Here is a 23,675-nt window from a genome sequence, read left to right as displayed (position 1 = left end):
AAAACAACTTTCTCATCTAGTAACTTGACATTTAAAATTGCTTTGTAGCATAAAAGTCTTAAATAAGATGAAGATCATTGAGTACACTTTTTTAGCACTTTAATCAAATACATTTATATTTTTTATTTAACCTTCATTTAACTAAGCAAGTCAGTTAAGAACAAATTCTTATTTACAATGACGCTAACCCAGACGACGCTGGGCCAATTGTGCACCGCTCTATGGGACTCCCAATCACAGCCGGTTGTGATACAGCCTGGAATCGAACCAGGGGTCTGTAGTGACCTCTAGCACTGAGGTGCATTGCCTTAGACCGCTGCGCCTCTCGGGAATGAAATAGTACAATGTTTGTCTTAAAGACAAATAACGCATTTACATTTTAGTCATTTAGCAGACACTCTTATACAGAGCGAATTACATTAGTGAGTGCATACATTTATTTATTTATACATTTATTACTTTCCGTCTTTAAATGTCATGACTCAAAATATGGAAATGCATGAAAATAAGTAAAGGAATAGGCATCCAGCCCATTGCTCTTCTCTCTTTGCTAACAACACTAGGAATGTATCCTCTATATACACAACTATAGGCACTGGCCAGTTTAAATTACTAAAATAATATTTACAGTATCTAGGCATACATACATCCTTTCAAATTCATATATGAAATACAAATATATATAATATGTATTATTGCATACATATTTTACTAATAGTTTAATTAGCCATTGCGATTGTTCAGACAGTAATTCTACTTATGTTCCACTACAAGGTTATGTGCAGTAAGAGTCACCTTAGAGATCTGATGCTTATGGGACTTTTGAAATGCAAACACGTATGGTTAGGAAAAACTGTTTTCAGGAGAGCCAGCATGGTTTTCATCTATATCTAATCTTACAGTTAATGACTATATAAGGTATTGTCTAACCTCTGAGGGAGGAGCACACCGTTGTAACATACTAGAGAAAGTCAAAAAAAGATCAAAAGGAAAAAAATCGAACAGGGGGACTCTGAATACAAATGCACAAAACAGCCCATTGAGTGGTGGTGGACATGGAAAAATGGTCCCGGATACACTTTGTACTGTATGTTTGGGTAGACCTTGTCAAAATGGTCTGATGGGAGCTAGAGTGCTGGTAGCAGAGCTTATTTGGCAGAGGGGCTCAGTCAATCTCCATCTCTGCTGAAGGAGGCTTTGTCTGGTTGCTACCCTTTGCCGCTCCCCTCCCGCCAGCTCCTTGCCTTGGGCTGTTATGGGCCCCATTGCTCTTGTCATTCTCCTCTGACACATCCTCTGCTTTGGGCTTCGGTCGGTTGACAACTGGGTTGCATACTTCATCCAGTTCCTAAAGTATAGGTATATGTGGAAGATAGGTGGATGCCATATTAGTAAAATAATCAGTACCTGGTGACGATGGGCCAATAGTATGTCATATGGTCGAATCATTCACACTTATCACACACCTGTATTTTGGAAATTATGTCTGCTACTTTGACGACTGGGTCCTGGGCGATGGTGAGTTGGCTCTGGGCATTCATCTTGCTGTTTATCCAGGCCATGCTTTCATTTAAACACTTCTCCACGTTTCTCATCTCCTCAGCATTCAGATGCTGGTAACGCTCATCCTGAGTGTAGATAGGAAACAAAACAATTAGAGATAGCACACCTCTATCTCATTAAGTAAATCACCTCGTCTATGCCCTCACAAACAAATCAATTAATAAAAATGTCACAGATGGTTTATTACATACATCCTGGGTTAAACCCAGAGACAGATTAAGTCATAATAGTGTCACAATTGCTCATAAAATTACTTTACTATGACAATGACCTAACCAGCTTTGAAAAGTGTGTACAGGCCCCAGAGGACTGATAAGACTAAACAAGGAAATCAGAGGTGTCCTGAATATGGAAAAGGAAAGTAATTAGCACAATCCCAACAGAGCAGTGGTGTACAGTCATGGCCAAAAGTTTTGAGAATGACACAAATATTAATTTTCACATATACTCCAGAATGTTAAGAGTGATCAGATGATTTTGCCATGCAAATGCACTGAATCCCCCCAAAAACATTTCCACTGCATTTCAGCCCTGCCACAAAAGGACCAGCTGACATCATGGCAGTGATTCTCTCGTTAACACAGGTGTGAGTGTTGACGAGAACAAGGCTGGAGATCACTCTGTCATGCTGATTGTTCGAATAACAGACTGGAAGCTTCAAAAGGAGTGTGGTGCTTGGAATCATTGTTCTTCCTCTGTCAACCATGGTTACCTGCAAGGAAACACGTGCCGTCATCATTGCTTTGCACAAAAAGGGCTTCACAGGCAAGACTATTGCTGCCAGTAAGATTGCACCTAAATCAACCATTTATCGGATCATCAAGAACTTCAAGGAGAGCGGTTCAATTGTTGTGAAGAAGGCTTCAGGGCACCTAAGAAAGTCCAGCAAGCGCCAGGACCGTCTCCTAAAGTTGATTCAGCTGCGGGATCGGGGCACCACCAGTACAGAGCTTGCTCAGGAATGGCAGCAGGCAGGTGTGAGTGCATCTGCACGCACAGTAAGGCGAAGACTTTTGGAGGATGGCCTGGTGTAAAGAAGGGCAGCAAAGAAGCCACTTCTCTCCAGGAAAAACATCAGGGTCAGACTGATATTCTGCAAAAGATACAGGGATTGGACTGCTGAGGACTGGGGTAAAGTCATTTTCTCTGATGAATCCCCTTTCCGATTGTTTGGGGCATCTGGAAAAAAGCTTGTCCGGAGAAGACAAGGTGAGCGCTACCATCAGTCCTGTGTCATGCCAACAGTAAAGCATCCTGAGACCATTCATGTGTGGGGTTGCTTCTCAGCCAAGGGAGTGGGCTCACTCACAATTTTGCATAAGAACACAGCCATGAATAAAGAATGATACCAACACATCCTCCGAGAGCAACTTCTCCCAACCATCCAGGAACAGTTTGGTGAAGAACAATGCCTTTTCCAGCATGATGGAGCACCTTGCCATAAGGCAAAAGTGATAACTAAGTGGCTCGGGGAACAAAACATAGATATTTTGGGTCCATGGCCAGGAAACTCCCCAGACCTTAATCCCATTGAGAACTTGTGGTCAATCCTCAAGAGGCGGGTGGACAAACAAAAACCCACAAATTCTGACAAACTCCAAGCATTGATTATGCAAGAATGGGCTGCCATCAGTCCGGATGTGGCCCAGAAATTAATTGACAGCATGCCAGGGCGGATTGCAGAGGTCTTGAAAAAGAAGGGTCAACACTGCAAATATTGACTCTTTGCATCAACTTCATGTAATTGTCAATAAAAGCCTTTGACACTTATGAAATGCTTGTAATTATACTTCAGTATTCCATAGTAATATCTGACAAAAATATCTAAAGACACTGAAGCAGCAAACTTTGTGAAAATGTATATTTGTGTCATTCTCAAAACTTTTGGCCACGAATGTAGTAGTTCACAGAAAAATAGAGGCATTGTAAATGGGCTCAGCTTCATTTCACTGCATCTCACACTGAGCTTTAAAGGCGCTGCATGGTCAATCTGACGTCTGCATTGGTCATGCAGCATTTAAGGTGATATGGTCTCTGCAGAAGTCAGGGCATTCATACTTCTTGCGCTTCGCCGAGCAGTGTAGAGCTGTTGTGAAGGAAGTTGTAAAGCAAGTGAGTTTGTGTTTATACAGGACCTCGTGCCCTCACCTACCGTCAACCAATCAAGACAATGCGGAGCTATACGGAGCCCTCCGCATTGTTACAAGATCTGAGAGGCTCACGGCGATGCGGTACTGCGTGCCTCTGGAGGCTCCACAACTGTGTCACACCATCCATACGACGCCTCTGACCACATTTTCTGATCAAGCATAAATGATCTCTTAGTGTCTTATACTGAGCTGTAATGACATCACTCCACAGAAACCATGTTCCCAATGAGGAGCGAAACCATTTCAATCATAGAATGGGTTAAATGTTTCTAAAGTGGGAGGGGGTTAGATTAATCCCGCCCGGGCGCCCGTGTAGATGTGTTATGCAATGGCTGAAAGTTGATTGCGTTAGATTTGGAACCAGGGTGCCTCCTGGGCGCGAGCCAGGTGCCCCACTCTGTCCGACGGCGAAGTCGGCTTAAAACAAAAGTGATGTGCCTTCTCAATGAAAACTAATTTGAAAATGCAAACATTTATTTTATGGAAAAGAGGTGGTCTATGTTTCTGGAAGTTGCACCATACTGCCTTGTTGACAACATGACCAAGCGGCGCATATTACTGTTCCATTTGAGAAGCGCACTCCTCCCTCCCCGCTTTCGCCTGATGACGGGCCATTGCCCAGTTCAACACGGGCAGGGTAAAATAACTCCCTCAATGCCTTTCAGTACTATCCAAAAAACTAAGAGATCTCAAAGATGCTCAAGGATGAAAGGATGCTGAACTATAACATAAAAAGATTCCAGTTTTTACCTTCTGTTTATAAAGCTCCACAGCTTTCATATAAAGTTGGATCTTCTTGCCCATCTCTTCAAATGCCCTCGGCCTGTCTTCCTGCTCCCTGTGCCTGTCATGAATGGGCTGGGCAAACCTCTGGAAAAGGACATCAGTCAAATAAATCACTCAAATCAAGTCACGTTCCTAAACCTTCAGGCTGTTCACCTAAATGCCCCAAATACATTTGTTTATTATTCATGTTTCTTTCTCCTGATTTCAGAACTGCTATAATAGCAGACTGGTGCAGGCAGAAGCTAGATATAGAAATCCTTTATGCTAAATAAACATTAACCTTGAGATCTTCCAGCTTGTCCACATAGATCTGTTTGGCTTGGTCCTCTCCCTCCTCATAAAGCCAGTTCTCTGTGTCCTCGAGCATCAGTGTCAGACGATTACTGTCCTTTTTGAAAGGTGAGAAAGGCCAAAACAGGTATCAGCAAACACATTATGTATTGCAAAGACTTATTCTTTGTTCAATGTGGCCGTATTTATTTCTTAGTTAAAAGGAAACTGTTTATCTAGGTTCTTACCTCCTCCGTGGTGTACTTCTCATAGATGCCACACAGTTTGTCCCGCAGGTCGTACACATACTCCTCCACAGCATTCTTAGCATCATTCCTCTCTTTCTCCAGCTTATCCTGGACGATCATCTGGCCCTGAGGGACACAGAGAGAAAGAGACAAAGTGAGACACGTGTAACAGAGTTAAGAACATGCCATAAGCTCACTCCACAGCTAGCTTGAAATGTCACCAATGGAGCTATCCAATGGGTACCTTTTGTATAGCTCAAATGGTTAGTATCTTTTCAAGGAGGGCTGTCACGTGTGCTGCAAAGCAGAGGATCGCTGGTTCAAGCCCGGTATGGGGACAGGGACAGTGAAGGAAGCTAAACTGTTAGCAGCACACTGACGTCGGCAACAATGAGAGCCAAAATCAGCCTTCCGCTTCCTCTAATACCCACTCCCAGGCGGCCACACAGAAATATAGGGCACGTTAGCTACATCATCTGCCAGGTTTGTAGAAGTGTACAACATAGATAAAACATGAATGAGACAACTAATGCAGAACATGCCTTTACAGTTCCAAAGCTGCAGATGATTCATCTTCCTACAGAAACCCTTACTACTTGTGTTTTATGTCTTTGAACTAAACAAGGCAGGTAAGTTTTACATTACAGTAAGTCTTTTCTCTTGATTCGATGAGAATCTGACTCAGCTGCTGGGGAGTCGGGGCCTTCAGAGTGACTCACCTCATACTGCACAAAGTCATTGAGCACCCCCCTGTCCAGCTGTCTGATAGTGTTGGCCAGAATGGGAAGGTCAATGCTTTTCACTTTTACTTTAGGCTTGCTTCCCCCTGATGCTGGGTCCTGCTTCTCCCCAGGTACTCCGTTCTTTGTTGGGAAATTTAAAACGGTTTATGTTTCACAAGACATAAAAGTTTAAGTGTAATTATAGTTTCTTACGATGCACGTACTCACCTTACTGCAGGAGCTGGCGTCCTCATTCAGCTGGTCCCCCTGGCCTTGACCCTCCTGGTCCACCTGCATTTTAGTCTGAGACAGTAGGACACCCGTCACAACCACATCACCTGAATCTTAAAATCAACGCTTGGCTGCTCTCCTGCTCTACTGACAGTAGCTTTGACTCATGGAACACCTTAGTAGTGTAATTAATGATGTTACACCAACGTCTATATAAACCAGCTTACTTCAAGCAGCACACCCCTCCTGTTAACGTAATCAAACGATCTACTATTCAAGGATGCCAATTAGAATGTTATAATCTGTATGAATAACACATTCAAATACACTGACATACTGATCATATCAAAGGAGTGGAGGATGATTTTTATAGCAGACACAGGCACAGCACAGCCTATGAAGGATAGAGCTATGAAGATGTGGAAAGTATTTTCAACTTAATAGCTATTCCACTGGCTACATGTATCCTCTGGCGTCACACACTGCCAAGCCCGGTTATACAAACACACACATTCTCTCAGGCTCAATGTGATGAACCTTAATGAGACCAGTGCTCCACAGATGAGACCAGACCACAAAACCTCCCACATATAGTTCATATCGTTATAGATGTCATCTTCAATGGGAGGAAAGGGGTGCAGCTTCAAGAGCCAGGAATAGAGAGTAAATGGGCTTGAGTAAAAATAACCACACAGGTAAAGACATGAAGTCATATCAGTGCTCTATGTCTTAGACATAAGACATTCAAATGGGAAGATTAAACAATGGCTTCTTTGCCATGCGTTCTTAAATCTTAAAATAGAGTGTGAAATTCAGGTGAATCTTCACACTCCTTCTCTTTCTGTTACCTGGTCCTCTGGCCTTCCTTCATTCTGCACAGTGGCTTCCATGTCCATCTGAACATCCTCTCCTTCACCATTCTGCTTCTCGATCAGGGAGGCGCTGGAAACACTGAAGATGCCGTGCACGTTTATGCGCACTTTGACCTTCACTTTGGAGCTGTCTCCATCAGGCTGGGGCACCACATTCTGAACAGAAAAATGCCCTGAGAAAGCCAGAGAGGAGGAGGCAGGTGGAGAGACATTCAAATGTCACACCTGATGGAGTCACATGAAATTACACAAACACACTGGAGAATTGACAGGGGAAGGAGGATGAGGTCTGATTAGCTAGTCATTGCGCTTCTTTCAAACTGAAATCGCACCTGAGAGACCCCCTTATAATACACACATACTCTCACACACACACACAGCTCTGCTCTGTAAATGACTCCCGTGAGTCATAGGGATGCAGTGTTCCATGGGAGATTTAAGCCTGTCCTAATTATCAGCCAGGTGGGAGACCCCCACTATATGGTTTAAATGTTCGTTATCAGGTAGGCCACCAAGAAACAATTGCAGATGGCCAACCACAGGACAGACATATAGTAGCTGTCTTGTAAGGGGATCTCAAGGCAGAATAGCTAAGTGCCAGCCAGGGTGTTACAGCTAAATATTTTACGTTCAGTGAGACCGCCTTCCAATTCCTTGAATAGGTACATCAACGATGAAAGAAGACCTCTATGAACTGCAGAGGGCTTAGTTGAATAAGCAGGTGTACCTATCCTGATGTCCGGGTAAGGCAGCTCCTGTGGGAGGCTGTAGAACGCTTCCAAGTCAAAGGGCTCGTCCTTGTGGAAGGTGATGACTTTGGAGAAGGGTGCTGCATGGTTCTTACTGTACACCTCACATTCTCTGTAGAACAGACAGTGGTGTTGAATGAGGACCTGGAAATCACTGTGTTGTAATGTCTTCTCATCTTATTACAAACAACACAGTACCCACAAATGAACGTTTCTTTCTATAGAGCCAACTCAGTATGTGCCCTTACCCGACTCCATCTTCTGTGGGGGACTTCCAGCGTAAGGTTATTGGAAAGGGAACCACATCAGTGATGGAGAATTCACGCACCTTAAAAGCTGGGGACAGAATTGCACACTACACACACACATACATAAACAAACACACACCAAAACAAGGACACAAACACACAATCACTTTGTTACACACCAAATATTCCAGCAAATTATTCATCAGCTGCATATAAAATTGATGGCTGAAGTTTCAATCACTGTAAGAGGAGAGGGAAGTGAGCACCTGAAGAGCGCAGCCCCGTGCCACAGCCTCATCTGCGTTGAGTGTGGTGCTGACATCTTTGCCAAAGAACTTGGAGATTCTCTCTTTAATGGAAGGGATCCTGGTGGCTCCTCCTACCACCTCCACTGCATAGATCTCATCCCGGCTCAGCTCTGACACAAAACACACACACACACAGAGAGAGGGTCAAATAATACATTTTCAGTTTTACTATTGAATTAAAATGTACTGTCTCTATCACTGAATGTTCATCAACTAAATCAAATTAGATTTTTTTTAAATGACATACTTGATTGTTCAATAACTGCTTTCAATGGCGCCTCTACTCTCATCAAGAATGGGGCACACAGTTCCTCAAACTGGACTCTGAAAAAGAAAAGAAGGGGGAAAGTGGAATGATTATTATTGCATATACATCTCTATAGGAAGCTAAACAAAGGAGTCACAAATCCATATGTGTACCTGTTCATCTTGCCTGTCACATCAATGTCATTCATGAAGCACTCAATGTTAATGGGAAGGTCAGAGCAGTTGGCACTCATCAACTTCTTCAGTTTCTCGCACTCCTGAGACAGCCGCAGAATAGCCCTGGGGTTCTCCCTCACGTTCAGCTTGTACCTTGCCTTGAACTCCTCGCAGAAGTGCTCCACAAGTACCTCATCAAAGTTACGCCCGCCCAGGTAGGGATCAAAGGCTGTGGCCAGTACCTGGTTAATTGACCAGACAATTAGGGGTTACATATGGAAGAGATAAAGAAGAATACAGGTGAGAAATAGTGAGAAATAGTGATAGACTGCTTCTGCTACTTTAGGAAGAAGAACCCACTTTAAGTTTGCCTTTGTTGAAGGCTGATATGGAGACCTGGAATGATGAATGTCCCAGGTCCACGAACACCACATTGCGTGGCTTCTCCTCTGGGGTGGGCAGGTCCTGCTTGTAGATCCCATAGGCCAGGGCCACTGCCATTTAGAAACAACAAATTGAGACAGACACTCTAATGCAGGGTTCCTCAATAAGAGGCTTTGTAAAAAATAAAAAATAAATGTTCTTGGACATAAAAGACTGTACAATCACCAGGAAATGAGCGTAAAGTGATTTTAATTTAGGAAATCTTTTCCTAAGTATTCCCATGCATAAATCGAGGCATACTACTTTGAGTCCGCAAGACATGTCTTCGTACTATGGGGAGTGAGGCTTCTACTCCCTTGCCACTCCTCTATGGATTGCTCTCCCTGACCATCTGTGAGCCGCTCCATCAACCTGAACTTCTAAAACGGGTCTTGAAACACATTTCTACAGACTATTTTATATTTTATAGTCCTAATCTGCAAAGTCATTTTAGCACCTAGCCTACTATTGCTATGCCCTGCCTTGATTCTAAATGTATGATGTTTTTATTGTATTTCGTTTTATTATCGGTATTTGTTTTGAGCTTTGAGAACACTGGAATGAAAAGCGCTAAAGAAATGAAATGTATTCGTATTATTATTATTATTACATGTGATCGTATCCCAATGTAATCAAGGTTTGAAATTATTATGTTTTTGTCAAATACTATATCTGTTTGGGGTTTCTTGCAGTCAATTTGCAGTGTACAAATAATTTATAACTATGTTCCGGCCCCCCGACCATCCGCTCAAGAAACAAATCGGCCAGCGGCTGAATGTAATTGGGGACCCCTGCTCTAACCCTACACCACTGCATGAATAAGAGCATTTTAGTGGATGGAAATGACTAGAAGTAATGTATGTGTTGTCAAGTCATTTTGGTCCCCTAAACCTAATATAACATAATAGGTTACCTAGCGGTTAGAGCGTTCGCCAGATAATCGAAAGGTCACTGGTTCGAATCCCCGAGCTGTCAAGGTGGAAAATTTGTCAATGTGCCCTTGAGCAAGGCACTTAACCCTAATTTGCTCCAGAGGTGCCGTACTACTACGGTAACCCTGTAAAACAACACATTTCAATGCACTTACCCAGTGTATGAGACAATAAAATATATATATTTTTATACAATGATATGTTTGTGCAGCTTATAGGCCTATACATTGCTCCTACAAAGGAGCACCTGCTGATTACAGGTGAGAAAACAAAGACTTGAAAAACAGCTGTCTCTAGGGAACTCCAGCCTATTTTGGGATAATGATATTCCTTAACAACTAAAGTTGTTGGTGGAAATAATGTGAAACAATTAAATACACATGAATGGTTTAGACAACTACCACCAATAAATCTATAAACCAGTGGAGGCTGCTGAGGGGAGGACGGCTCATAATAATGGCTGGGACGGAGCAAATGGAATGGCATCAAACACATGGAAACCATGTATTTTATGTATTTGATACCATTCCACTAATTCCGCTCCAGCCATTAACACGAGCCCCTCCTCCCCAATTAAGGTGCTACCAACCTCCTGTGCTATAGACATATCCATATATGACCTTAATGACTCTGTGGGAATCACTGACCTGCCGTGGTGTCATTGATCAGACGCAGACAGTTCAACCCTGCAATTTGGGTGGAGTCCATCACAGACCTCCTCTCTGCATCGGTGAAAAAACTTGGGACCTGTGAAACAAAACTCTTGTTAGAAAATGATCAACTTGAAATGGGATGAAAAAAATGACTTTGGCTAATATCAAGGTATATTCACGTGTAGCATATTGATACTACGTTGACTAGTTTCATTTGCAGTGTATTACAGTATATATATACTGTTGTCACTCACAGAGATCACACAGTCCACAACTGGCTTCTTCAGGGCGCTCTCAGAAGTTTCCTTCAGCTTGGTCAGCAACATTGCTGTTACCTGCTCAATTGTGAACACTTTGTCCTCATCCAGGTAACGGACCTATGAATGGGACACCATTTTATTTGAGACTATTTAGACAATATCAAAACCAGCTGAAACCAAAGGATGGTGTCAGTGCTGGTTAAAAAAGATGGTTTAGGAGGTCAAACACATTGGTAAATACAAAACAATTGAGAAAAATAACAATGGTAATTTACATAATGACAATGGAGCTTGGGGTGATGGAGCTAAAGGGAACATATTCAAAATGGAGTGCAGTGAAAAGGGAACACAGTGGAAAAGTCTACAGTGGTGTTACCTTGATTCCAGTGTTGCCACTGGCCAGCTTGTGCAAGCTGTAAGGCAACTTGGGTTTCTCCCCCTGGACATATGGGTCGTCAAACGCTCTGCCATGGAACTTCTTGAAGCCATGGACCGTGTTTTTAAAGTTTGTTATAATCTGAAATAAATATTTTTTTTTTGTCATGTGATCTGATGCTGACCAATTTGACCATTTGCAAAAAAGTATTGATCTGCAAAATTACATTTGCACAATAATAGTACTACATTATAAAAACTGTTCTCATTTGATCATCTTACTTGACCCTTGGCTGCATTTCCAATGGTTCGGTTTTTGGAGGCCAGAGACACCCAAGCCCTGGGGACCCCAAACAAATAAACACATCAAAAATATAATATAGGCCTATTGGTTAATAGTAGGAAATGGAGGTTGAACATCTGCAGATTATTAAGTGAATTTCTATGAAGAAACTACAAATTAGGACAGTAAGACAGAACAGTTCACCTTCAAAGAGTAAGGAAGATCCGCATTTAAAATATAACTTTTTAAACTCATTTAACTGACTCACTTCCTCCATCAGCTCATTGCATTGTCTTGCTGACACAGAGTGATCCAGGTTCCTTGAATGGAAGGCTCAATTCCGTCAACTGGTATTGAAGGTCTCATTCTGCTCCACCTACCCATCTTCCCCCTCCTTCTCCTCATCATCAAATTCATTGTATGAGAGCTGTACACTGCAATGCTATGTTATGTCTGAGATTATTCCCAATTGGCATTGTGATTGTGGGCTATGCAGTTGGTCTGATGGCAGATGTTAAGTTATTTGGAAAATTAGTTGTGAATGAGGCTGAGCAAGAACATCCTGTAATAAAACCCAGGGCATTACATTCCCTCTCACTCACGCTTAGTATTGGTGCACCTTGCATAGTGGCCTGTTAGGAGGAGCAGGGAGGACAGTTTTGAGAGGAATTGGTATAAACTAAATACCCATGTATTCACAGTCACCTAATCCAATGTCATAACATTTGTGTGTGATAGTCATATTCACATAGGCTACATACAGTAGGCTTACAAGCAGCCCATCCATAGCCTATATTTATCTTTGTTCAAATTATTCTGTCCATATGGGAATTTGTCATACAGTACTTTTAAGTCTGTGAGCAAAAATTTATGACAGCTGTCAATTCCAAGCAAATTCAATGATACTCGCAATAAATAAAATGAGCTATACATTTAGCTGATGCGCTTTGAATAAAAAAAGACAACACAACAACGCTTACTTGAAAAATAGAGTAATGCAGGGATATTCGTTAAAAAAATAAACTATATGACATGAGATTTAATAAAATATATTCTAATGCTGAACAATTTGGTCAAATGTCGATATAGGCTATGACGATGCATTAAATATCAGTCGCTCTGGATAAGAGCGTCTGCTAAATGACTTAAATGTAAATGTAAATGTCTCACAGAATATGATAGAAAGGTGTAAAATGAAACTAAAAAGGCCACATTCCAAGCCCTACGTAGACGGCTGCAATTATTAAGAGAGGTCATTAGGTAAATGAACATGCAACAAAGACTTCTGAGAATGGAGACGTTATAACGTTGTAATAACCAAAACTGCAAATATTACTATAAATAGGCTATACATTTACATGAAAGAAAAAATACAATCCAATGTAATGTCATCCAATGTAAGATATTCATCATAACACATGAAACATCCATTGATGGAGCATTTTTTATCACTACGCCATCAGGGTATGCTACAGCGAGCATCCAGTCGCAAACATTACGTTGCAAAATCACATTCTATATATTGATGTCAATGGTATACTTACGGTGTACATCTGTCGCTGTATTCATTGGCAATGGTTTCAATCCCGCCGCTTCTCGCAACAGCAATGTAACAATTTTGGAAACCCACATCAATACCTACTACTGACATAATGAGTGTAGCTGTTAGTTTGCGCAATTTTCCGTAACGATTGACACTTGACACCTTTCCAATGAGAAAATAAAATATTCCACTATGCGAGACTGTAGGCTATTTTAAATTATGTCTTTCGTTTTCAGCATATATTTGAGACAGTTTGCTCTTACAGTTCTAACTGAATTAGGCTACTAGCTATTATGTAAGGCAAATCTTTATAGCCAACTCACTCAGCCTAATCCCAGGGAGGGAAAATGTCCACAGGATTCTCTCAATTTCAATCGTAACAACCGGTAATCCAAGCAAACATGCGCAAAGAGCAGTCGGGAATGCCTTTAGAACCCGCCCTCTGCTATCTGTTATTGGTTACATGTCACCAAAGGTGTATTTGATTGGTGCGACAGAACATATACGAAAGAAAAATCTAGAAATCCTTGAAAGAAAAATCTAGAAATCCTAGAAAGGGAACCAGCCTTTACATCATGAGTGACAGTGTAGGTAGGGCATTGTCTGCTGGTGTAGGGATAAGTGAATTTGCCATGAGAAGCATGCCATTAGGCAAAATGCAAATGCAATTTGCAGACCACTACATATAGTTTGGCTACTGGTGTAAATTATTACAGTATAAGAATAATTTCCACTATCTGTCCTTAATATCAGGGGCGCAACTTTGGTTTTAGAAGTGGGGGGGACATAATATTATAATTATATATATACATTTATTATCCAATTGGATATACACTCCAAACAGCCTACCAGACAGCTACATGGCATCAACGTGGTTCTAAAGCACACTGTTGCCTCGTTTTGTATCACATTCCAATGATAACACCGTGGCGGATAAAAACACAATTTCAGTATGTGGGGAGGACATGTCCAAATTACAGATTGCACAATAGAAATGTAAAGATAATTTCCGATTAAACCGACATATGCAGAGTTTACCGTGAATGCAGTGTTACGAAGTCCCTGCCGATGACTGTTATCAGCACCTCACAACCATGAGCTGCACACTCCACTCCCCATCTCCCATGACCTGAGCCTCAGAGTCTAGGCGGTACCATAAACCTGCCTCTCAAACTCTCTCTGACCTGTGTGATCTGATAGGTTTCAAGGTTACTAGGGGGCCGGACATCTACCAATTGTCTTGATTATACAGGTCACAATATACTTGCAGTCTCCCTCAGGCAGTGGCAGAGAGCAATATCGCTTTCTCTGCCTGTCAACAACTGGACTCATTCATATCTCTGGACTTGTGGGATGGTGTGCATGCTCAAAAACCACTACCTTTCTCACTTTTCACCCCCATGTACACTATCGTTCAAAAGTTTGGGGTCACTTAGAAATGTCCTTGTTTTTGATAAAAAAACAAATATCTTTGTCCATTAAAATAACATCAAATTGATCAGAAATACAGTGTAGACATTGTTAATGTTGTAAATGACTATTGTAGCTGTAAACTGAAGATTTTTAATGAAATATCTACATAGGCGTACAGAGGCCCATTATCAGCAACCCTCACTCCTGTGTTCCAATGGCACGTTGTGTTAGCTAATCCAAGTTTATCATTTTAAAAGGCTAATTGATCATTAGAAAACCCTTTTGCAATTATGTTAGCACAGCTGAAAACTGTTGTTCTGATTAAAGAAGCAATACAACGGGCCTTCTTTAGACTAGTTGAGTATCTGGAGCATCAGCATCATCATGAGTGGGAGTCCCCGGTGCACAACTGAGCAAGAGGACAAGTACATTAGAGTGTCTAGTTTGAGAAACAGACGCCTCACAAGTCCTCAACTGGCAGCTTCATTAAATAGTACCCGCAAAACACCAGTCTCAACGTCAACAGTGAAGAGGCGACTCCGGGATGCTGGCCTTCTAGGCAGAGTTCCTCTGCCCAGTGTCTGTGTTCTTTTGCCCATCTTAATCTTTTCTTTTTATTGGCCAGTCTGAGATATGGCTTTTTCTTTGCAACTCTGCCTAGAAGGCCAGTGGCCCGGAGTCGCCTCTTCACTGTTGATGTTGAGACTGGTGTTTTGCGGGTACTATTTAATGAAGCTGCCAGTTGAGGACTTGTGAGGCGTCTGTGTGTGTCAACTCTTGGGTTGCCTTATTCCCCTTTAACCGGGGGTGGTGTGAGTGGGTCACAAACCAGTAAAATAGTAGAGGCGGGTCCCTCTCTTTCATGCCTTTTCTGCTAACGCGTGACATTGCCTTTAAATTTCAAATACGCTGTAACGCAGAACTTCCACGATTACGGATTTAATAGAGCCCCTAGTGTCATGTCATCATTGATGATACAAATATGTAGGCCTAGCCTAGCATGCCTCAATGTTCATACTAAAGCCAAAAGTATTATGGAGGCTGTAAACTAATCAATCAACGCTCAAGAACACTGTACTGGACTACAGAATATGCATTGAGCAAAATGTGTTCTGGCCTAAATTGAACAGGTGCAGCCTTTAGGTACACAAGGTATGAAACTGGTACCAAAGAGAGAATAGTATTTCCAAAGATCCGTTTGCAACAGAATCGGATTAATGAATACGCCCCAGTCCTTTGTTTTAGTTTGCGCTCATATTGTCACTGTCCATGGTGCTGAATATGTACCTGCGGCTTCTATCAAAAGTATGTGGACACCTGCTCGTCGAACTTGACATTCCAAAATCATGGGCATTAATATGGAGTTGGTCCCCCCTTTGCTGCTATAACAGCCTCCACTCTTATGGGAAGGCTTTCCACTAGATGTTGGAACATTGCTGCAGGGACTTGCTTCCATTCAGCCACAACACCATTACTGATGTCGGGCACTGATGTTGGGCGATTAGGCCTGACTTGCATTCGGTGTTCCAATTCATCCCAAAGGTGTTTGATGGGGTTGAGGTCAGGGCTCTGTGCAGGCCAGTCAAGTTCTTTCACACCGATCTTGACAAACCATTTCTGTATGGACCTGACTTTGTGCACGTGGATAATATCATGCTGAAACAAGAATGGGTCTTCCCCAAACTGTTGCCACAAAGTTGGACGCACAGAATCGCCTAGAATGTCATTGTATGCTGTAGCGTTAAGATTTCCCTTCACTGAAACTAAGGGGCCAAGCCCAAACCATGAAAGACAGCCCCAGACCATTATTCCTCCTCCACAGTTGGCACTATGTATTTGGGCAGGTAGCGTTCTCCTGGCATCCGCCAAACACAGATTTGTCTGCCAAACTGCCAGATGGTGAAGTGTGACTCATCACTCCAGAGAATGCATTTACACTACTCCAGAGTCCAATGGCAGTGAGTTTTACAACACTTCAGCCGATGCTTGGCATTGCGCATGGTGATCTTAGGCTTGTGTGCAGCTCCTCGGCCATGGAAACCCATTTCATGAAGCTCCCAATGAACAGTTGAACCGAGGACAGACGATTTTTACGCGCTATGCACTTCAGCACTGGGCGGTCCCGTTCTGTGAGCTTGTGTGGCCTACCCCTTCATTGCTGAGCCTTTGTTGCTCCTAGACGTTTACACTTCACAATAACAGCACTTACAGTTGACCGGGGAAGCTCTAACAGGGCAGAAATTTGAAGAACTGACATGTTGGAAAGGTGGCATCCTATGACGTGCCACGTTGAAAGTCCCTGAGCTCTTCAGTAAGGCCATTCTACTGCCAATGTTTGTCTATGGAGATTGCAGTGTGCTCAATTTTCTACACCTGTCAGAAACAGGTGTGGCTAAAACAGCCGAATCCACAAATTTGAAGGGGTGTCCACATACTTTTGTTTATATAGTTTAAGTGGCAACCAGGTTGCCTATACCACTGTATTGGATCCATTATAACGGTATAATGGCGCCGGAGGAGATGGCTGCCGTTTTACAATCCCCTAACCAATTGTGTTATTGTGTCTGTTTTTTCGCATTATTTGTAACTTATTTTGTACATAATGTTTCTGCCACCGTATCTTATGACAGAAAAGAGCTTCTAGATATCAGGACATTTATTACTCACCCCGTACTGGAGGAATAGTTTTTCTTTAGCGAGTCAGACGGGAAGGATTTACTTCAGATTCCCGACAAGGCCTTCATCCCCGTCATTCGCAGGAGAAGGAGACGGAGATATCGGGGACGAAGGTCTGGTTGCCTTGTAAGGAGACAACGTACAGTCAATGGAAAATAAAAAAGACAAACTACGATCACATATATCCTCCCAACAGGACATTAAAAACTGTAATATCTTATGTTTCACCGAGTCGTGACTGAAAGACGACATGAATAACATACAACTGGTAGGTTTTACACTTTTTTTGGCAGGATAGAACAACGGCCTCTGGTAAGACAAGGGGTGGTGGTCTATGATATTTGTAAACAACAGCTGGTGCACGAAATCTAAGGAAGTCTCAAGGTTTCGCTTGCCTGAGGTAGAGTTTCGCATGATAAGCTGTAGACCACACTATTTACCAAGAGAGTTTTTATCTATATTCGTCGTAGCTGTCTATTTACCACCACACACCGATGCTGGCACTAAGACCGCACTCAATGAGCTGTATACGGCCATAAGCAAACAGGAAAACACTCATCCAGAGGCGGCGCTCCTAGTGGCCCGGGACTTTAATGCAGGGAAACTGAAATCCGCAGTTTTAAGAAAATACCTTCAAAAAGTAAGAAATTAAAGTAACAAATAATTAAAAAGCAGCAGTAAAAAAAACAATAGCGAGGCTATATACAGGGGGTACCGGTACAGAGTCAGTGTGCAGGGGCACCGGTTAGTCGAGGTAATTGAGGTAATATGTACATGTAGGTAGAGTTATTAAAGTGACTATGCATAGATAATAACAGAGAGTAGCAGCAGCAGGGGGGGGGGGGGGGGCAATGCAAATAGTCTGGGAAAGCATTTGATTAGATGTGCAGGAGACTTATGGCTTGGGGGTAGAAGCTGTTTAGAAGCCTCTTGGACGCCTGTAATCCATAGCTTCTGGTTGGGGTATGTGCGTACGGTCACTGTGGGGACGACGTATCAATGCACCTATTGATGAAGCCAGTGACTGAAGTGGTGTACTCCTCAACGCCATCGGCAGAATCCCGGACTGCCCCCATTCTCATCGACGGGGCTGTAGTGGAGCAGGTTGAGAGCTTCAAGTTCCTTGGCATCCATATCACCAACAAACTAACATGGTCCAAGCACACCAAGACAGTCATGAAGAGGGCACGACAAAGCCTATTACCCCGCAGGAGACTGAAAAGATTTGGCCATAAGACTCCAGAACAACTAATCAAAGGGCTACCCAGATCCCTCTTTCACACTGCTGCCACTCTCTGTTCATTATCTATGCATAGTCACTTTAACTCTACCTACATGTACATATGACCTCAATTACCAGTGCCCCCGCACATTGACTCTGTACTGGTATCCCCTGTATATAGCCTCGCTATTGTTACTTGACTGTTGCTGTTTAATTATTTAAACATTATATATTATTACTTTTATTTTCTATTTTTTGCTTAACACTTATTTTTCTTAAAACTGCATTGTTGGTTAAGGGCTTGTAAGTACGCATTTACCTAAGATCTACACCTGTTGTACTCTGTTCATGTGACAAATAAAATTTGACACAGAATCACGACTCAGGATATGACCCAGACGCAGGAGGCAGATGGTTCGGTTCTCAGAATATTTATTGTAACAAAGGAGCAGGCAATAGGGCAGGTTGAGGGCAGGCAGAGGCTCGTAGTACAAGGCAGAGTCTAAAAGGGACAGAACGGCAGGCTGAAAGGTCGAAACCGGAAAGACTCGAAAACAAGAACTTGTATCACACGGAAACCACGCTAGGACGATTTGACAAGACAGAAAACGCAATATAAATACACAGGGGATACTTGGGAAAATAGGAGACACCTGGTGGAGGGTGGAGACAAGGACAAGACATGTGAAACAAATCAAATCGTATTAGTCACATGCGCCGAATACAACAGGAAATGCTTACTTACGAGCCTCTAACCAACAATGCAGTTAAAAACATACGGATACGTAATAAAAGTAACAAGTAAAGATCAGGGTGTGACAATTAGCGTAAAACTACGTGGCCTATCTCTGATTTAGTTATATGCTTTGGCAAGGGTCTATTGATTTAAGTAGACGTACGACCTTATCATTTTATCCATCATTTGGAAATATTTTATAAACTAGCGCAACATTAGTTTCATGCCCACAAGATGCATATACGTTTTGCCCGCATTTCCCCGTACTTGACGCACGTATGTATGTGCTTCGCTTTTCAACTTGCTAAAAACTAACTAGTTGGAGTCTGTGTGTGTACTTGTGTTTGTACCTCGCCACAGTGAAACAATGCACAAGTAGAACATATTGAACGCATATGGTACACATAACGCACCGTAGCCTAGCGCGGCACCCCCAACGTAGCGTTCCGGACTGCTCTATTGAAAATGAATGACTCCCGCCAGTACGTAAAGAGTTTGATGCATCTGATTGACATCGTATGTCAGTAGGGCAGTGGTGTAAAGTACTTAAGTAAAAATACTTTAAAGTACTATATAAGGATTTTTTATATTTATATCTTTACTATATATATTTTGGACTACTTTTACTTCATTACATTCCTTAAGAAAATATTGTACTTTTTACTACATACATTTTCCTTGACACCCAAAAGTACTTGTTACATTTTGAATGCTTATCAGGACAGGAAAATACTCAAATTCACACACTTCAACAGAATATCCCTGGTCATCTTTACTGCATCTGATCTGGCGGTCTCACTATATGCCAAATGCTTTGCCAAATGCCACCTGGTTTGCTTAATATAAGCAATTTGAAATTATTTATATTTTTACTTTTGATATATTTTAAACCCAATACTTTTAGACTTTTACTCAAGTAGATTTTACTGATTGACTTTTACTTGAGTCATTTTCTATTAAGGTATCTTGACTTTTACTCAAGTATGACAGTTGGGTACTTTTTCCCACCACTTCAGTAGGGTGGCGCATTGACGTATTGTAACGTGGCCTGGGAGGCGAAGTCGCGTAGCTTGGAGTCCGAAAGTGGTAGAAGGTGTATGCTAATGTTTCTGTTGTGTTCTGTATTACCAGTTTAGCTAGGTTAGCTAACGTAATCGTTGTAATGAAAATGGGACTGTTCGGGAAAACACAAGATAAACCACCAAAAGACTTGGTAAGTGAAGGCTTCTGGTGAGGGGCGACACGAGCTTGACAGCTAGCCAAACAACTCATTCTAAGCTAGATACAGAACCTAACAGCTAGGCTAGCTTGCTCTGTTTATTTATGGTACTGTAACAAGGGCGACGTTTATCCAATACCTCTCACGATCTCCGTCGTATTTAAACTTTAATCGAATAACATAGTATTGTAATGTAGCTAGCTAACGTTTACTACGGCAGTTTACGAGTTAACTAACGTAAGCCAATTGTTGCTAACATTACCATTTCAGTTTGATTGTTAGCTACACAGTAGCTAGCTAGTTTATGCCCTTCAATATAAGTCGTGCTTGTTTGCTAGCTACTTGCATTGGAAGAATGTGTAGCCTATATTTACAAACTTTATTCCCCAAAATGCTATGGCTGCTGGCCTGTTGCTCATTTACACACTAGCAGCCAGCACCATCTTCGGATGTAAACAAACGACCATCAATCTAACGTCACTTTACATGGTTCTGCCTCAAATTCACACGAAAGAAGAAAAAATTGTTTACACGTCATTTCCTTAAGTTTGACAGTGAATGACACATCTGATTGTAATATTTTACTAGTGATTTGTTGAAGCTTAATTAACTTTTTTCTGTCATTTAAGGTAAATGAATGGTCACTCAAAATCAGGAAAGAGATGAGAGTGATTGACAGACAAATTCGAGGTGAGAATAAGTACTTTAAGGCTATCTTATGTGAAGCCTAGTCCAATATTGGTTTAAGAATGTCAGAGAGCAAAAACAATACACTATAACAATATAAACACCAAGGGGAGCTGCTGTCAAACTTCTGTCAATGTTCTACATTAGTTTGTTATATTACATTATATTAGCGGTCTCTCATTGTACCTATCCTATCTCAGACATTCAGAGGGAGGAGGAGAAGGTAAAGAGATCCATCAAAGATGCTGCTAAAAAGGGACACAGGGACGTGTGTGTGGTTCTTGCAAAAGAGATGGTCCAGTCGAAGCGTGCAGTCAGCAAACTTTATGCCTCCAAAGCCCAAATGAACTCTGTACTCCTCAGCATGAAGAACCAGCTTTGTGAGTGTGAAGGAAACTACGGATGTAGCACCACCAGTTACAAAATGCCCAGGATAAGTTAATTTGATGACAAATGAATAGAAATGCTTTGTAACACTGGAAGCTAGTAGTGGTGCAGAGTTTTTCCTGGTCAGACCAAGTGGTTAAGTCATGGCCCAAATATGAATATGTATGCATATGTAATATGCTACGTGTTACATTACGAAGGGGTGGTGTCTGGTGTGTGACTCTGCTGTTATTTTCCCAGCTGTATTGCGTGTAGCTGGCGCCCTTCAGAAGAGCACAGAGGTCATGAAAGCCATGCAGAGCTTAGTGAAGATCCCAGAGATCCAGGGCACCATGAGGGAGCTGTCCAAGGAGATGATGAAGGTCAGTCACATATCTGCTGACACACTGTGGCCGCTGTGTTACTGTTGGGTACATAAATCGATCACTGCTCATGTGCATTGCTGCTACGTCACGTACCGGTGTGAGAGACTCAGGGAAGCCGTCCAGTTTTGAACCACTGCTACGATCCGAAGCTACAAACATACAATTCATATAACCAACAATATTATGCACTATGTTGAAATTTATATTGAAGAATAAATCAGTAAATATTGTTTGAGTATTGATACACAACACCAAAAGGTTATATGTCCCACAGGCTGGTATCATAGAGGAGATGCTGGAGGATACCTTTGAAAGCATGGAGGATGATGAGATGGAGGAGGCAGCAGAGGCAGAAGTTGATAAGATCCTCTTTGAGATCACAGCAGGTAAAGACAGTCCCTCTGGTAATGAAACTGGTCTCAAAAAGTTGTTTGGGGCTGTAAATGTTCATCTGTCTGGTGGGGGCTTATGGTAAAAAATGTAATGTTGTACATGCTGACCTCTGGTGGTTTGTTCCATATTAGGCGCCCTTGGCAAAGCGCCCAGCAAAGTCACAGACGCCCTACCTGAAATGGAGCCTCCTGCGGCAGCCTCAGAGGATGAGTCGGAGGAGGACATTGAGGAGATGCAGTCTAGACTGGCAGCCTTAAGGAGCTAAGATTGAGCTTTTGACCGCTTTTAGTCCCATTAAAGTCTTTTTGCCTGCTCAAGTATGAACAAAGACAATTTTGGTCAAGGGTTAATCTAGTCTCTACTCAAATATATTGTCTCTTTCTTTCACATTATTGTTTTTCATTAGCTTTGCGCTGAGAACATTTGAATGCTTAGGGCTAAATAACATATCAGATCTGTTCTGAAAGTTGGCTTTTATGACCTTGGGTAAGCCCAGAAATCACCCAAAGTGTGGTGACTGTATACCCAATGTTGCGAAGATGTATATTAATCCCAAGATCGCTGAAAATAAGAATGCTCATGCCTATCTAAAGTGATGTGTGGTCTGATTATTTTGGGGAAGCTGAGGCTTCATCCTGCAATAGGGTGGATTAACCACCCACTGGGGGAAAACAGGTTGAATCAACGTTGTTTCTACATCAAATCAATGAAATTACCGTGAACCAACATAGAATAGACGTCGGGTTGACGTCTGTGCCCAGTGGGCAGAGACTTACTCTGAGCCGGTCACTGACATATCTAATCCATAATGGAAATGTCTTGCTCTACATTGTGACATTAAATGAGTGACTCATCACATTTTAGTGTTCATGAAACTTTAATCCATCACTACTCTGATCTAGTTCTGAAATCTAAAATGTAAAACAATATACACTGAGTATACCAAACATTAGGAACACCTTCCTAATAAGGAGTTACACCCCCTTTTGCCCTCAGAACAGCCTCAATTCGTCGGGGCATGGACTCTACAATGTCTTGAAAACATTCCATGCTTCTCACAGTTGTGTCAAGTTAGCTGGATGTCCTTTGGTTGCTGGACTATTCTTGATACACACGGGAAACCTAGCAGCGTTGCAGTTCTTGACACAAACCGGTGCGCCTGGCACCTACTACCATACCCTGTTCAAAGGCACTTCAATATTTTGTCTTGTCCATTCACCCTCTTAATGGCGTACATACACAATCCATGTCTCAATTGTCTTAAGGCTTAAAAATCCTTTAACTTGTCTCCTCCCTTAATCTGCACTGATTGAAGTGAATTTAACAAGTGACATCAATAAGGGATCATAGCATTCACCTGGTCAGTCTGTTATGGAAAGAGCAGGTGTTCTTAATGTTTTGTACAATCAATGTATTTAATTTACTTTCAGCATTTGAAACCCTGGAACTAAAAAGCAAACTTCTCTTTAAAGTTTATCTGTACAGTGCATATATCTATATTATTTTCTTTATATAATGTTGTTTGGAGGGGTAAAAAA

The 23,675-nt window shown here is 42.0% G+C and overlaps 2 protein-coding genes across 2 annotated transcripts; one reads left to right on the top strand and one right to left on the bottom strand.

Moving 5' to 3' along the window:
- Positions 1 to 82: 82 nt before the first annotated feature.
- LOC111968678 (heat shock 70 kDa protein 4L-like) lies at positions 83 to 13,424 on the bottom strand. Its single transcript, XM_023994454.2, has 19 exons — positions 13,041 to 13,424; positions 11,496 to 11,553; positions 11,215 to 11,355; positions 10,833 to 10,955; positions 10,573 to 10,672; positions 8,931 to 9,064; positions 8,568 to 8,812; positions 8,395 to 8,471; positions 8,106 to 8,257; positions 7,840 to 7,946; positions 7,570 to 7,703; positions 6,819 to 7,015; positions 5,968 to 6,042; positions 5,737 to 5,880; positions 5,018 to 5,143; positions 4,780 to 4,887; positions 4,464 to 4,583; positions 1,467 to 1,628; positions 83 to 1,348 (listed from the first exon to the last, which is right to left on the bottom strand). Exons 1-19 carry the CDS (start codon positions 13,145 to 13,147, stop codon positions 1,166 to 1,168), a joined length of 2,493 nt encoding a protein of 830 aa, XP_023850222.1. The 5' UTR covers positions 13,148 to 13,424; the 3' UTR covers positions 83 to 1,165.
- A 6,687-nt stretch (positions 13,425 to 20,111) lies between these two features.
- Positions 20,112 to 22,729, top strand: LOC111968682 (charged multivesicular body protein 3). The gene is made up of 6 exons (XM_023994461.2): positions 20,112 to 20,299; positions 20,935 to 20,995; positions 21,193 to 21,372; positions 21,620 to 21,741; positions 22,019 to 22,130; positions 22,269 to 22,729. Exons 1-6 carry the CDS (start codon positions 20,249 to 20,251, stop codon positions 22,400 to 22,402), a joined length of 660 nt encoding a protein of 219 aa, XP_023850229.1. The 5' UTR covers positions 20,112 to 20,248; the 3' UTR covers positions 22,403 to 22,729.
- The last annotated feature ends 946 nt before the right edge of the window (positions 22,730 to 23,675 follow it).

This window comes from Salvelinus sp. IW2-2015, linkage group LG9 (genome assembly GCF_002910315.2).
Source record: "Salvelinus sp. IW2-2015 linkage group LG9, ASM291031v2, whole genome shotgun sequence".
Lineage (NCBI taxonomy): Eukaryota > Metazoa > Chordata > Actinopteri > Salmoniformes > Salmonidae > Salvelinus > Salvelinus sp. IW2-2015.
The sequence above is the reverse complement of the archived record's forward strand: the minus strand, read 5'-3'. Positions and strand labels throughout refer to the sequence as shown.